We start from the raw sequence: 14,641 nt of genomic DNA on the forward strand, positions 1-14,641 counted from the left end.
ATATTTAGCCCAAAAATTCATTTTAGCTGATAGACTGATATCAATATAGATAAACATAGCTCTGACCTAAAACGCCAAAAGAACCATGGCAGCAAATATCAGCATGAATGGCGCTCATTTGCTTAATCATCTGCTCCATCTCCAGCTCCACTTTACAAATCATATTCAGGCACCATCACTCCTAAAAAGTTTGTCAGCTTCCTGCAGTTTACTCTTATTTAGTGTCTGAATGTCAGAGGTGGGGTAGTGCATTACAGGCCCTTGTGGCGTGGCCTAAGCTTTTGTCCATAACAGCATTTTTCCCCCCTTACATTACTTTTACTTTTATACTTTAAGTAGTTTTGAAACCAGTACTTTTATACTTTTACTTGAGTAAAAAGCTTGAGTTGACACTTCAACTTCTACAGAAGTCTTTTTAAACCCTAGTATCTATACTTCTACCTGAGTAATGAATGTGAATACTTTTGACACCTCTGCTGAATGTTAAGATGAGCCGCCAGCGTCTCCCCTCTCTGCTCTCATCCTGACTAGGGCCAGATCCAGGAGCAGACAGGACCACTTTATGTTGTGGCTAATAATGGAAAGCTCTAATGTAGGCCTTTTTTAAGTAAGGAAACTTTGCTCTTTATAGAGTGCAGTGGCCCTGAAAAGTGCCTTTTGTTTGTAAAGTACTGTAGGGTTGGTCACAACTAAATGTCTCCAGGAGCGCTTGGCAGCCTCAGAGGGGAACTACCAAGTGAACCTCTCCCTCTGCAGCATCAGTAACCTGGTGGACAGACGACCGGCACTTTCCATGGGGACTGAGTCTTCAAGGTAGGAGGTTGGGCCTCTGTTGTCCTCAGGAGGCTCTGGAGGATGCAGGTTGCTTTCACACAGGTGTCTACATGTGGAGAGGTTTCTCTATCACCTACCAGAACATCTAAAACCTGGAAACAAAGATCCCAAATGTGCACTCTACCCCCAGCAGAGCCCAAGACACATGAATTATATATTCATATATATAAAACACATGCATGGGGTATCCTGCCATGTGATTCTGAGTGCCACGATGGCAAGAACAGCATCAAAGTGTTCCTGAGACAGCCTGAAGAAGTACCTGAACAAATGCAATCAGCTCCTGGCACTGATGCAAGAGTGTTCTCATCCAACAGGAAGAGATCTTTACAATTCTAGGTTGTAGTGCCTCTGGCGGAGTACCCACAACAACCAATGAGAGCGAGAAGATGGGGTAGTGTCACAGACGGATCATACGTACTTTCACCGCTCACAACCATAAACACAACGGTACCTTAATTTCAGCCATGATTCCATCCCAAGTCTTTCCCATGTTTTATGATTTTGCTGCACCTATAACGCATGCCAGGACAGCCTGTTGTGGAGAGACAGCAAGACAGTATAAACAGACATCCGTGTTTTGTATGTATTTAAAAGCCACTTACAAGTCTGGAATTATTTGAAAAATCTGAAAATGAGAAGTTTATCTAGATTTGTCAGGTGAATGAGGCCTAAAGTAAGTGTTCAGAGGTATCTGAGTGAGTTTTTGCAGGTGTCTGACTCATAAGGCACTCGAAAAGATTTCCAAGGAGGCAGAACAATCAGTGAGCTAAAGGCAGCTGTTTTAAGTCAAATTACATTACTATTTACGACATTAAATAGTCAGGTACAGTTCAACTAAAAAATCATATGTCCAGCCTAAGAAGAAAAAAAAAAACTCAGAAATCCAAGCTCACCATCATGAGGAAACAAACAGAGGTATGGGGGCTAAAGACCCCAAAACATATCCTCAAAAGTCCCATTTCTTTTAATGGGAAATGAAGACTAAAAGAAGAGCTTGGTTGTATTTAAGAAACATAAGAGACTGCAGCATTCTGTGAAAAAATTGTGAATGATGGGGTCTCATTATGTTAAGAATGGGGATCATTAATTTTTACCGAAACTGATACTGTTATCGATACTCCTTATTGATCCGAGTCCTTATCCATACCACCAACAATACTTTTCTATAGACAGGGGTGAAGACAAAATGAGGATGAATACTTACAATAAAGGTGGTAAGAACTGAGTTTTGTTTGAGCTAAAATGTCATTATTCAATCTGTAACATCTATTCCACATCCCTCAAATACAAATAATTTCCTTGTATTCAAAGCTGCATTTATTGATGTTTCTTGTAAAAACTAAATGTTCCTATCTTTCATGGGACATTTGAACATATCATACTGTATAGGATACAGTCATCGAATTTTCTGAGGTTACCTTAATGCACCATAATTTCGGCTTTCAGGTTGTAAAGTTTGCTAATAAACTTCAGTTCTGTCAATTCTGGCACTAATTTTTTACACTGGATTCATATTTTTAACAGGACTTGTTGTAAAGTTTGGGAGCATTTTTGAGTATTCATCTATCTATAGTCACGGATGAACGTGTTGGCACCCCTGGAATTTTTCCAGAAAATACACCATTTCTCTCAGAAATTGTTGCAGTTAAAAATGTGTTGGTATAACCATGTTTATTGGCTTTATGTGCATTTGAACAACACAAAAAATCTGAAGAAAAAAACCAAAACTGACATAATTTTAATGATGACTCAGCCTTTGTGTTGTGTGCCTGTGTGTGTCACACTAAGCATGGAGAAGAGAAAGAATAGCCGAGAATTGTCTGAGGACTTAAGAAGCAAAATTGTAGAAAAATATGAACAATCTCAAGTGTCAGCTCGGACCATACATGGTCATCTGAATGAGATGAAGCGTTATGGCAGGAGACCGAGGAGAACCCCACTGATGAGACTAAGGTAGAGCTGTTTGGAAAAGCACGTCATTCTACTGTTTACAGAAAATGGAATGAGGCCTACAAAGAAAAGAACACAGTACCTACAGTCAAACATGGTGGAGCTTCAAGGATGTTTTGGGGTTATTTTGCTGCCTCTGGCACTGGGGGCCTTGACTGTGTGCAAGAAATCATGAAATCTGGAGACTATCAAAAAATTTTGGGCTGCAATGTAGGGCCTAGTGTCAGAAAGCTGGGTCTGCGTCAGAGGTCATGGCTGTTCCAGCAGGACAACAACCTGAAACAAACCTCAAAAAGCACCAAGAAATGGTTGGAGACAAAGTGCTGGAGAGTTCTGAAGTGGCCAGCATGAGTCTGGATCTAAATCCCATTGAACACCTATGAAGAGATCTCAAAACTGCTGTTGCAAGAAGGCACCCTTCAAATCTGAGAGACCTGGAGCAGTTTGCAAAAGAAGAGTGGTCCAGTTGAGAGGTGTAGGAAGCTTGTTGATGGTTATAGGAAGCAATTGGTTTCAGTTATTTTTTTCCAAGGGTGTGCAACCAAATATTAAGTTGAGGGTGCCAACAATTTTGTCTGGCCCATTTTTTGAGTTTTGTGTAAAATTATGTCAATTTTGTCTTTTTCTTAAGATTTTTTGTGATGTTCCAATGCACATAAAGGCAATAAACACATCTATACCAAAAACATTTGTAATTGCAACAGTTTCTGAGAGAAATGGTGAATTTTCTGGAAAAATTCCAGGGGTGCCAATACTTTTTGTCCATGACTGTACATGAAGAATAAAACTGTCTCGGGCTCTCCTAGCTCAGTCTCATCCTTCTGTCGCCTACCACCTCTCACTCCAGCTTGTGTGCATGGGGGTGTGTCCTTCAGTCACAACACCAGGAAGGTTGCAGTCATCACAAGGAAGGGGGGTGAAATTACACATGAACTGAAGCTATTTGTTGTTTTAGCAAGTGCTTCTCATTATTATCACATTGATGAAGTCAAAGAATAGCAGATCAGTGCTGGTCTTGATGCAAAATCCCGAGTCCAGCCAGTCCGAGACTGAGTAAAAATGCTCTCGAGTCCAAGACAAGACCAAGACCTTCAAAATGTGGTCTCGAGTACAACACTACTAGCCACCACCCCCCTCCTCGTAGGAAAAATAATTTATCATAGTGGGAGAAAAGCAACATTTTTCTTTTTCTTTACTTTTTAGAATTACTTTAATTTGTTTTGTAATTATAAAACCAGACGATTATTATCTTGTATGATCTAAACCTGCCACCATTACCCCTCATCGGAGGACAAATAACTTTATTCTAGTGGGAGAAAAGCAATGTTTTTATTTTTAAAAATGGTAAAAATATTCTCATTCTAATTTTAAAATACTTAAACTACACAATTATTATTGTTGATAATCTAAATCTATTACCACCACCCCTCATCAGAGGACAAATGTCTTCAGTATAGTGGGAGAAAAGCAATGTTTTCCTTTTTTAATTTTAAACTTATCTCATAATTTAAAATTAATTAAACTAGACGATTATTATATTTGAAAATCTAAACCCGCCACCACTACCCCTCATCGGAGGACAAAAAACTTAACTCTAGTGAAAAAAAACCTACCACTTTCTACTTATTTTTGTTTTTGAAACTACTTTTATCTTATTTTTTAATCATTAAGCTAGACAAGGGTTATCTTTTTTCATTTAAAAGGATACTCCAAAATTTTGGCAAATTTGCCCATTGCCATGATTCCTATAGTCTTAGCAATAGGTTCATTTCCTTTAGTTGTTGGTGCAAGTTGTTTTTAGATCTGGGGGGACCGATATACCAGCTGCACAGCTAATGCTATGGAAGCAGATGTAATTTTTTGCTTTCACGCTCTCGTGAACAAGTTGTGACCTGTACATTCACCACGCTATGAAATAATCATGGAACATTACGAGACAGAGATGTTTTAAAGTTTAATGCAAAGCCGGAACTACACTCCAGACATGGCTGCTGCACTGTGTCACGCAACCCAGTGGTTTACTCAAGGAATAGTTCAGAGTATTTGCTTCATGTGTCGTAATGTTACATAATTATACGTTATTATTTCATAGCGTGGTGAATGAGAGCATTTTGGAGTTGTTGGATTGTGTATTTGATGAGTTTGATGAGGGAAAGCAAAAAATTCCGTCTGTTTCCATAGCGTTAGCTGTGCAGCTGGTATATCGGTCCCCCCAGATCTAAAAACAGCCTGCACCAACAACTAAAGGAAATGAACCTATTGCTAAGACTATAGGAATCATGGCAATGGGCAAATTTGCCAAAATGTTGAAATATCCCTTTAAACCTGCCACCACCACCCCTCGTCGGAGGACAAATAACTCTATTCTAGTGAAAAAGACTACATTTTACTTTATGATTTTAAAAATTACTTTTATCCTATTTTAAAATCAGTTAACTGGACGTGTATTATCTTTTTAATTTAACCTCACCAACCCCCCTCATCGGAGGAAAAATAACTTACTTATAGTGGATGGTTTTGAAATTTTTGTTTTGAAAGACTTTTATTTTATTTTAAATGCTTAAATGAGAATATTAATTTTTTTTTTATTTAATCCTGCTACCACCACCCCTTATTGGACAATAAATAACTTTATTCTAGTGGAATAACTACAATATTTTACTTTTTATAAAACTACACCTACTTTTATTCTATTTTAAATTTTTAACCTAGATGATTATCATCTTTTATATTCTAAACCCACACCATAATCTAAAATCAATTTCATAATCTAAAAATAACCGCCACCAGCCTTCATCAGGGTACAAATGACTTTCTAATAGTGAAGCAGCTACATTAGCAACATTCTACTTTTTAAAAATGTCAATTAATTTTATTCTACTTTTAAATTATTTTACTTGATGCTTTGCTTTCTGTCGTTGCTCCTGTACTCGTAGAAGCATCTGTGAAAACTCCTTTGTCTCCCTCGCTTCCTGTTTCTTACTCTCCCTTTTCCTCTGCTCCTGCCTCTCCAGAAGCGCATTTGTGAGGTCACAGACCTGGCTCTCAGCCTCTGCTCTAATTCATCCCAAAGGTGTTCTATCGGGTTGAGGTCAGGACTCTGTGCCAGCCAGTCAACTTTATCCACACCAAACTCTCTCATCCATGTCTTCATGGACCTTGCTTTGTGCACTGGTGCACAGTCATGTTGGAACAGGAAGGGGCCATCCCCAAACTGTTCCCACAAAGTTGGGAGCATGGAATTGTCCAAAATCTCTTGTTATGCTGAAGCATTCAGAGTTCCTTTCACTGGAACTAAGGGGCAAAGTCCAGCTCCTGAAAAACAACCCCACACCATAATCCCCCCTCCACCAAACTTTACACTTGGCACAATGCAGTCAGACAAGAACCGTTCTCCTGGCAACCGCCAAACCCAGACTTGTCCATCAGATTGGCAGATGGAGGAGCGCGATTCATCACTCCAGAGAAAGCGCCTCCACTGCTGATCAAATGACAACAGGAGGAGGTCCTTAAACCTAAAAGTGATGGATGATTATCCATTTAGTGAACTGAACTTTTTTTCTTTAAAAATCTAGAAAAGAAATAAAAATTACATATTTAAAAAGTCCTTCTTTTCATACCAAGATAATTATCTTTTTAATTCAGCAAATACAAAACAGATTTGTATTTTGTAAAATGACTGCAATACACTTCGGTCCATGCAAGATAACATTTACAATTGCTTAAGACTTTTTAATACAAATATTCTTGTTGTTCCATAGAGGAACAAAGCAATTTAAGGCTACATAGGATAAAACTTTTTGGTATGAAAACTTGATTAAAATAATAGAATTGGTTAAAGAAATAAGTATGCCTGTAGTCTGTAACAAAACAATCATCTCAAAAAAATCAATTCAGATTTCAGAGAGCTATGAACATTTATATCATGGACAGACCTCCCACTGCCGTAGGCTTACTTTCATATTAAATCACAGTGACACCTCCCCAAAATGGCGCCCACATATTCTTCTTTCATATTTTTTGGTGACTGAAAAAGATGGTACAGGACTAAAACGCCATCTTTTGCTATTGCATATGAATGGCAGTAATATTTTTTTGGTGTGTGCGATCACTACCAAGCTAAGAATATCATGGAAGTAAAAATCATGCACTCAACATGTTGAATAAAATTAAATGAACATTATGGAATAATTTTAAAGTCAGTGAATATATCCACAAGCCTAATGTTGAGCAGTAGGCCCAGCCCTACTTGTATAGATAGGGCATACTGTTAGGTTTTAACACAGTTATCAGTTACTTCTGATAGGTTGTAGCTAAACATTAGTTTCTAGAGTATTTTCACCAAAATGAAACTAAAGATCTCTGAATAATGTATTGTTAATTTAAGACTACTTTGCATTTTCATTTGTGATGTTAAGTATTCTTTCTTATTTTAGTTATTAATGAAAAAGATCATCTACAGCTTTATCAATATGGCAAATGATTTTCAGCTTTCATTATTAAGCCAACTGTTTTGCATTCAGTCTTTCAATGTATTTTTTATAAAATGTATTCAGAAACCATATGAATAAAGTTGTCTAGTCTTGCTTTTATCATATCAGAACCATATCCAAAATATAAACAATATTCACCCAAATATCCCCCACTCCAAACTTGACTCCTGTAACTCTCTTTCTCTGGTATCGATAAAAAATTCACTCTACTGCCTCCAGATAGTTTAGAATGCAGCAGCTAGGCTTTAAAAGACGGGATCACATCACCGCCATTCTAGCCTCTTTACGTTGGCTCCCTGTTGGTTTTAGAATTGATTTTAAGATTTTAAACACCACTTTTAGAGCACTTAGAGGTCTGGCAACAGGCTACTTAACTTTTAACCCCCTATGAGCCAGCGTGCAGTCTTAGGTCCTCATGTGGGTCCTCCTGGTTGTTCCAAAGTGAAGACTTTTAAGTCACTAAAGGTCCCAGGGTCACTAAAGGTGACAGGGCCTTTTCCATCAGGGTCACTCGACTTTGGAATAACCTGCTTCAGGAGATAAGGTGTGCAGAATCAGTCAGCTCTGTTAAATTCTTTCATAAAACAAATTATTTATAAATGTGCTTTTATGTGATGTTGTCTTCTGTCTTTTGCTGCTTTTACTTTGACTGGTTTTCCCCAAAATCCTAAATTTAACTTAAAGCTTTTATGTCTACTCTATTCTATTCTGTATTTTATGCATTGATTTGGCTGTTATTGCCTACAGTATATTTCTTCTCTTCTCTTATTTGATTTTAGAGCTTTTACCCCTCCCTCCACTTTTGTTTTTTATATCTCTTTTTGCTTTTATATCTGTTTTACCTGATTATCTTTCCACTTATTATTATTATTATTATTGTTATGCTACAATTTCTACCTTTCTAATTTTTGTTTTCTGATCAAATGATATTGACCCATTTTAATTTTTTTGATCTATTCTTATAGTTTTGATTTCTATTCTATTCCATCTCTTCTTCATATCTCATATGCTTTTACATCTTTGGTTTTGAGGTTGTTTTTTTTTAAAAATATATTAGGGTTCTTGTGTTGACTTGATTTTTCTAAATTATTCTGGGTTTTTAATGTTATTTTATTTTTTTTACTGGATTTTTAGGTTTTTAGGTTTTTATAATGGCTTGATGATATGTTCCTATGTTTTTAGAATGTGTCTCCTGGGTCATTATGATGTTATGGTTACATTACTGGCTAAACTGTAGTATTATTAGTAGTAATAGTATTATTATAATAACTTTATTTGTTTTTTAATAGGCTCCTCTGTTCTTAGGGTTTGTCTGTCTTGTTGTGTTCTTATGCTTATGTTCTGATGTTTGTCTTATTTGAAATTCTGTTTATTGCCAAAGCATTTTGTAAACACCCATTTTAAAGGTGTTATACAAATAAATATATTACCATGATCATTATTATTCAGGTTCCCATTTTAAAATTTCCTTGCTCATTTGGATCCACTAGATGGGGCTCCATCCATGTTATTTTCCTCCAATAAAGATTGACAAAAATGGTTTAATGTAATTTGATGAACATACTAAAAGGTTTTATATCTAACAAATTGAAACCTTGGGAATTAGAAAAAATTGCGTTTGAAATTGCTGAATTAAATCCGGAAAAAATGCTACTGATCAAAAGAAAACAAGTTAGGCTATGCAAAGTCAAAGAAAACAAGTTATGCAAAGTCAAATGTGAGTGGAAAACGTTACTGAATTACAAGAACATGTGACGTAAGACAGAGTTGATTTTTAAATACTGAGCTTCCCTGTCTGCAAACATGACTCAAATTGAGATCTGGATCTCAGAACTTGTAACCAGCACCACAAAGGACTTTTAGCCAGATGTATTCGAAATTTCTACAACAGCAGGTAAACTCAAGGGTTTTGCATGTCCGACTACCTGGGTGGCGTTGCAGTGGGAGGGAACCTACAGTAACAATGTTGCATCCAATGAGGGTGCAGCAAGATGATGCCCTCAACTCCCGAGAGAGGAGCAGTGCCTCCCAGCGAACCACAGGGCCTGGCGCACCGGATTGAAAGTCTGTGTGCACGCGGGGCCGTTTAAAGAGATGCGCCGAACAGACGGCACTGACTTTCTCCATTGAAGAATCAGCGAGATGAAGAGCAGCGCCAACCCGGCACCATGCGCTCCAGGCTCCCACGGACCGCCTGCCTACTGCGACTCATTGCGCTGTGCATCCTTCTCTCGCAAACTGCAGCTTATTTTGGGTCAGGTCGTTTTCTTTTTATCCCTTATTATTTCATTTTCTGATTGCTTTTGGTGTTTTTGACGAAAGAAGGATCATAACAGCAACCTTTTCGTCAAATTACGCACGCGTAATGGCGCACAAAGTATTGCACTGAGGAAAAGATAGCAAACATTAACTTTAGTTGTAGCCCAGCAAAATATCTACAGGATCTGGGTATTTAACTAATTTAATTTGTTTAGGTGCTGTCTTTATTGTGCTTAAAGAACAGGAAAACAAAGAAGTTTCCATTTACATTTTCCGATAGATTCTCTATATTTTTAGGGGACATTTCGTCTTATCGCCAAAATAGTAAACATTTTACCGTGCCAGCAATGTTGGAAAGTAATTCACGATCACTGCAGAGTACAAATAAGCTCAACTGAACCCTGCTTTTTCTTCTTTTCAGACTGACAGGTCGGGAGCCCCTGGTGTTCTTACCGGGTCCCTTCTCCAATGACCCTCCGACAGGTAAAGCGCACCTGAAGCAGTGCGAGCAGATGACTCTGACCAGGCGGCAGAAGAGGCTGTGTCGCAGGGAGCCCGGTTTGGCCGAGACGCTGCGGGAGTCCGTCCGCCTCAGTCTGCTGGAGTGTCGCTATCAGTTCAGGAATGAGCGCTGGAACTGCAGTCTGGACGGCCGAGGAAGCCTTCTGAAAAGAGGTACACCTTTCAGTCAGAGTATGACTTAAGCATGCGTTCAGATTTGATATTATCCAGCATACCTCTATAGGTTTTGACATAAGTGAGACAGGTGCACATAATTTTCTCCTGACTGAAATTCAATAATAAAACAAGTTACTATTTCTACACTGGCAAAAAAGTAATATAAGTTTCTAGGCTGAAGATTTATAAATGAAATAGTGTAAAATATAGATAAATAATTATCATAGCATTTTCCAAAAACAAAGAGCATTGTTAAAAGTTTTAGAAGATTTATATTTGCTAGTATTTGCAATTGCAAATCCATCTAAAAATGTTCTTATGTTTGGCTTCCTGTATCTAAACTGTGTGAAATTAAAGTGATTCTTTAAAACATCTACAACTCTAATACCAGCAAATTTATTAAAAAATACACCAGGTGATACTGAATTTCTGATACTGTGTTACTTAAGCAGCCTTCCTCGGCTAGAGAAAGTTTTCCTTAACAACTTTCCATGATCATCTACATTTATTGATTCGTGACTTAGAAAAAAAATGGGAATGCCCATATTGCATGCAGATCCATGCAGGTCTGCTGTGCACAGAAAATACTCTAATGCATATGGATATCAGTGTGTGGGAGAACATGAACAGGTCAGCACGGAGGTAATGAGGGAGTAGAAAGCCAAGAAATGTGGTGTGGTGGAGAGCGCTCTAGCCCTGTGGTTATTTTTATCTCGGGAAAGCGCCCATTCCCAGAGGAAAAGGGTGGCATGATTACCCACTTTCATCTGGGAAAATCCTTCCTAGTCAAAATAATAATTAATTGGATCAAAATATATCCTGGTGGTGGCTCTGGGGGAAGCAAATAACAGTGCGTGGCCAAAAGAAAAGGTCAGAAGACTGATTATGACACAAGAAAACTTGCAGAATAATGCTGAGGCTGGAGGAAAACCATGACAACTCTCTTTGTAAACATTTGGTTTAAAGACTTCCTCACTGTACAAGGGACATTTTGATGTTTGTAGACCACAATTTAATCCCTAAAGCTCTTCACTCTTAAAAATGGCTTTAAAGGCATTGCATTTAAATCTCTTTAAATCTACCCTAAATCTAAATAAAGATAAAAACTGATACACATTTGGATTTTTACACCCTTTCCCATGTTTTTTCCATCTATTCCAGCATTCAAGGAGACGGCCTTCCTGCTGGCAGTGTCCTCCGCAGCGCTGACCCATGCACTTGCCAAAGCGTGCAGTTCGGGCCGCATGGAGAGATGCACATGTGACGAATCCCCCGGCATCCAGCACAGGGAAGCGTGGCAGTGGGGCGTCTGTGGTGACAACCTGAAATACAGCACCAAGTTCCTCAAAAAGTTCCTCGGCCAGAAGAGGGTCAGCAAGGACCTAAGGGCTCAGATCGACGCCCACAACATCAATGTGGGGATTCGGGTGAGTGTGAACAAACAGAGGAGGGCATGAAACGTGCTGCTCGTCGCTTTATGAGGTTGCCTCCTAAGCCCGAGGCATTGAAAACATCACCCATACCTGAGCCACGCTGGCTCAATTAGCTTGGCTGCAATTTTACAATTATACCCCTGACGCACTCCGGCACCATCAGAGACAGCTGAATCCTAATCCTAACCTGTGTATTTGTACATTGCAAGCCAAACAAACGCCCCCTTTTTGCTGCTGTCCTGGTGAACAGAGGGAAAGGCGGCGCAGCATGGAGACAAGACGGCTGTGGGGTGGTTGGAGCCAGGTGTATTTAGACATGATAAAGCTTGCTGTGCGGGCCTACAGAAAATTAAAGGTCTCGTGTCAGAGACAACGATTATAACTGTGGCCTCTTTTTAATATACGAGCGAGCATTTTTTTCCACTTACAGGATCACTGTGCTCTTCATAAATCCAACTAATGTTCATAACAACCAGTGTGGAGCTGTGAAAAAGCAGGCCTCAGGGTGCTCCTTCTGCACATAGATAGAGCAGAGACAAAAAAGGAAAACCACAACAGGAAGAACTATCTTATCTCATCTTAATGTTTTCCTTTCTTTACACCAATGTGGCTTGAGAAGAGACCACGAGCCAAAAAACAAGAAGAGGTCGGCGCCCCCCGATCTCTCAGTAATGGTGCTCTGAACTCCCTCAGGGGTTCATACCTGCAATGGGAGGAACAGAGCAAAACTTTTCAAGCCACAAGTCCCCTCTGGCTCCCTGAGGATGACCTGTCTCTGGCCCCCTCGACCACGACAGCAGCTTTCAGGCTGAGTGATGGCACTCTCATTGCTGACCATCATCCTCAGAGAGCTTTTAACCTACATCCTGAGTGCCATCACAAACCTCTCCTCTGTTGTTGTTTTCTTTTTTTTAGCACTTTTACCACAGAAATTCTTATCAATGTTTTCCATGAGCAGGCATGTACAAAGAACAGGGTGGAGAGATTCCACTGTCTGCACTGTTTGTCACCTCCGCCTCAGGCTTTCTGAAGAGAGACAGCAGAGAAGCAGACTGAGCTAGTTTCAACACATAGGGGGGAAAAACAAATTGCAAGAGCTGTCCAAGTGAGAAATGCGAGGTAAATGAAATACGACATGCTGAAAAGTCTTTCCCTCAATCCATTATGTCAAAATTTTTGACTGAGGTGAGCTAAAGGTGCACTACAGCAGACCAAACCCCCCACCCGGCCTGCAGGAAACTGTCTCACTCCGTCCAGATAGACCTCTCAGATAAGAGGCCAGGTAATGAATCAAACTGAAAGAACTGACATCTCTCCTTCCTTTGCTTTTCTCCTCTATCAGGCAGTGAAGAGCGCCCTGAAAACAACCTGCAAGTGTCACGGTGTCTCTGGCTCCTGCGCCGTACGGACGTGCTGGAAGCAGCTGTCTCCGTTCCACGACACCGGGCGGCTGCTGAAGTATCGATACGACACCGCTGTGCGGGTGCTCAGCGTCACTAATGCTGCCACGGGGGAGACAGAGCTTGCGGGCCCTCGTAGACATGGACAGAGCCTTCGCACCACAGATCTGGTCTACCTGGAGGACTCCCCCAGCTTCTGCAGACCCTCCAGATACTCTCCAGGAACGGGGGGCAGGTCATGCGCCAAAGATACTAGCTGTCAGAATCTGTGCTGTGGACGTGGTTATAACACAGCCATGCATCTCACCAGCCTGTCCTGCCACTGCCAGGTGCGCTGGTGCTGCCATGTGGAGTGTCAGACTTGTGTGAGAGAAGAGGAGGTGTACACCTGCAAAAATGCATAAGAGAAAGAGGAATGTGGGCAAAGACTTGCTCCTACAGAAATGTGGTGGAATAAACACATGTATCATTAGAATATTGCAGGTTATTTGCTTATACCACCTGTTTGAAATGCAGCAGCTTTTAGGTGAGAATGTTATGACCTCCTCTGCTTCTCTTGCTGGATGCACTGAATCGCCGCTCTTCTAGGACGGAAGGAAATGAGCTCTTAGACAGGTACCGGACTGGACGTGACCTGCAGTGAGACAACAAACAGTGACTGTGCTGTATAGATCTGCCCCTTACACTTGACTATTTATTACCAGTCATTGTGCCTGTTGTACTGCTGCTTTATACTCCTTGTAATTATGTTTTGCCACTGAGGCTAAAAGGCCTTAAAAGGAATCCACCTGTCTGTCTCTGTCTGCTGTGTTCTGATTAAAAAGCACTTAAGTTGCTCTTGCTACGTATGATAAAAAGTGTATGATTAATCTTAATAATGTTTGAACAGAATCACTGGAAGCTTTCAGAGGGTGGTTGATGCCATTGAAACATTGTAACTACATGTATTAACAGGGAAACAAGACTGGTTTCAGTTGCTCTTATGGAAATATCTATGGAAATGTACGTCTAGCTCAGCAGAACAAAGGGAAACAGCGTAATAATAGGGGAACACCAAACAATGTCTTGAAACACTATTTCTGCACATGCCTGACCTCCATCCTTTTAAAGAAGTACACATTATCATACTTTTAAGTTTGCCCAGCTCTAATTTCACCTCATCTTTCTTCTAAATACCTTTGAAGTGGGCCAATCTTGCTGCTTGTTTCCCTAAATTGCTAATCAAAGAAAATCACCCTGTTTACTCCCTAATTTTCACATCCACACAAACTTCCCATTTGTGCAGGTCAGAGCCAAAGCTGAAGTTTTGTTGGACTGATTCTGAACTGTATATCTGATATGAATATAACTCATGTCAGCGCTTCAGGCGTGTGACAATGTGGAATCATAATTTTTCTACCTCACTTCATCTTTTGGCAAAACTATCAGTAAGATTTATGAGCTATGCAGAGTTATGACTTCTCCTTTTATTGTTTTAAAGGTCTTATTTTAGATTTTGTACAGCTCTTTTGAATTTGGTAATATATATATATCAAATGTTTTTTTTTAATCATGCTGCATCACATTCTTATTTAAAATAAATAAGATTTAT

The 14,641-nt window shown here is 39.7% G+C and overlaps 1 protein-coding gene across 1 annotated transcript; it reads left to right on the forward strand.

Annotated features, from left to right (window-relative positions):
- Positions 1 to 9,000: 9,000 nt before the first annotated feature.
- Positions 9,001 to 14,641, forward strand: wnt9b (wingless-type MMTV integration site family, member 9B). Its single transcript, XM_041778614.1, has 4 exons — positions 9,001 to 9,534; positions 9,961 to 10,214; positions 11,379 to 11,644; positions 12,993 to 14,641. Exons 1-4 carry the CDS (start codon positions 9,449 to 9,451, stop codon positions 13,452 to 13,454), a joined length of 1,068 nt encoding a protein of 355 aa, XP_041634548.1. The 5' UTR covers positions 9,001 to 9,448; the 3' UTR covers positions 13,455 to 14,641.

This window comes from Cheilinus undulatus, linkage group 21 (genome assembly GCF_018320785.1).
Source record: "Cheilinus undulatus linkage group 21, ASM1832078v1, whole genome shotgun sequence".
NCBI classification, from domain to species: domain Eukaryota; kingdom Metazoa; phylum Chordata; class Actinopteri; order Labriformes; family Labridae; genus Cheilinus; species Cheilinus undulatus.

Bases quoted from the DNA above. Each gene is read 5' to 3' on its own strand.
- wnt9b (XM_041778614.1), top strand. From the start codon at position 9,449: ATGCGCTCCAGGCTCCCACGGACCGCCTGCCTACTGCGACTCATTGCG. The intron at 10,215-11,378 runs GTACACCTTTCA...CATCTATTCCAG, and splicing joins AGGAAGCCTTCTGAAAAGAG to CATTCAAGGAGACGGCCTTC. The intron at 11,645-12,992 runs GTGAGTGTGAAC...CTCCTCTATCAG, and splicing joins ACATCAATGTGGGGATTCGG to GCAGTGAAGAGCGCCCTGAA.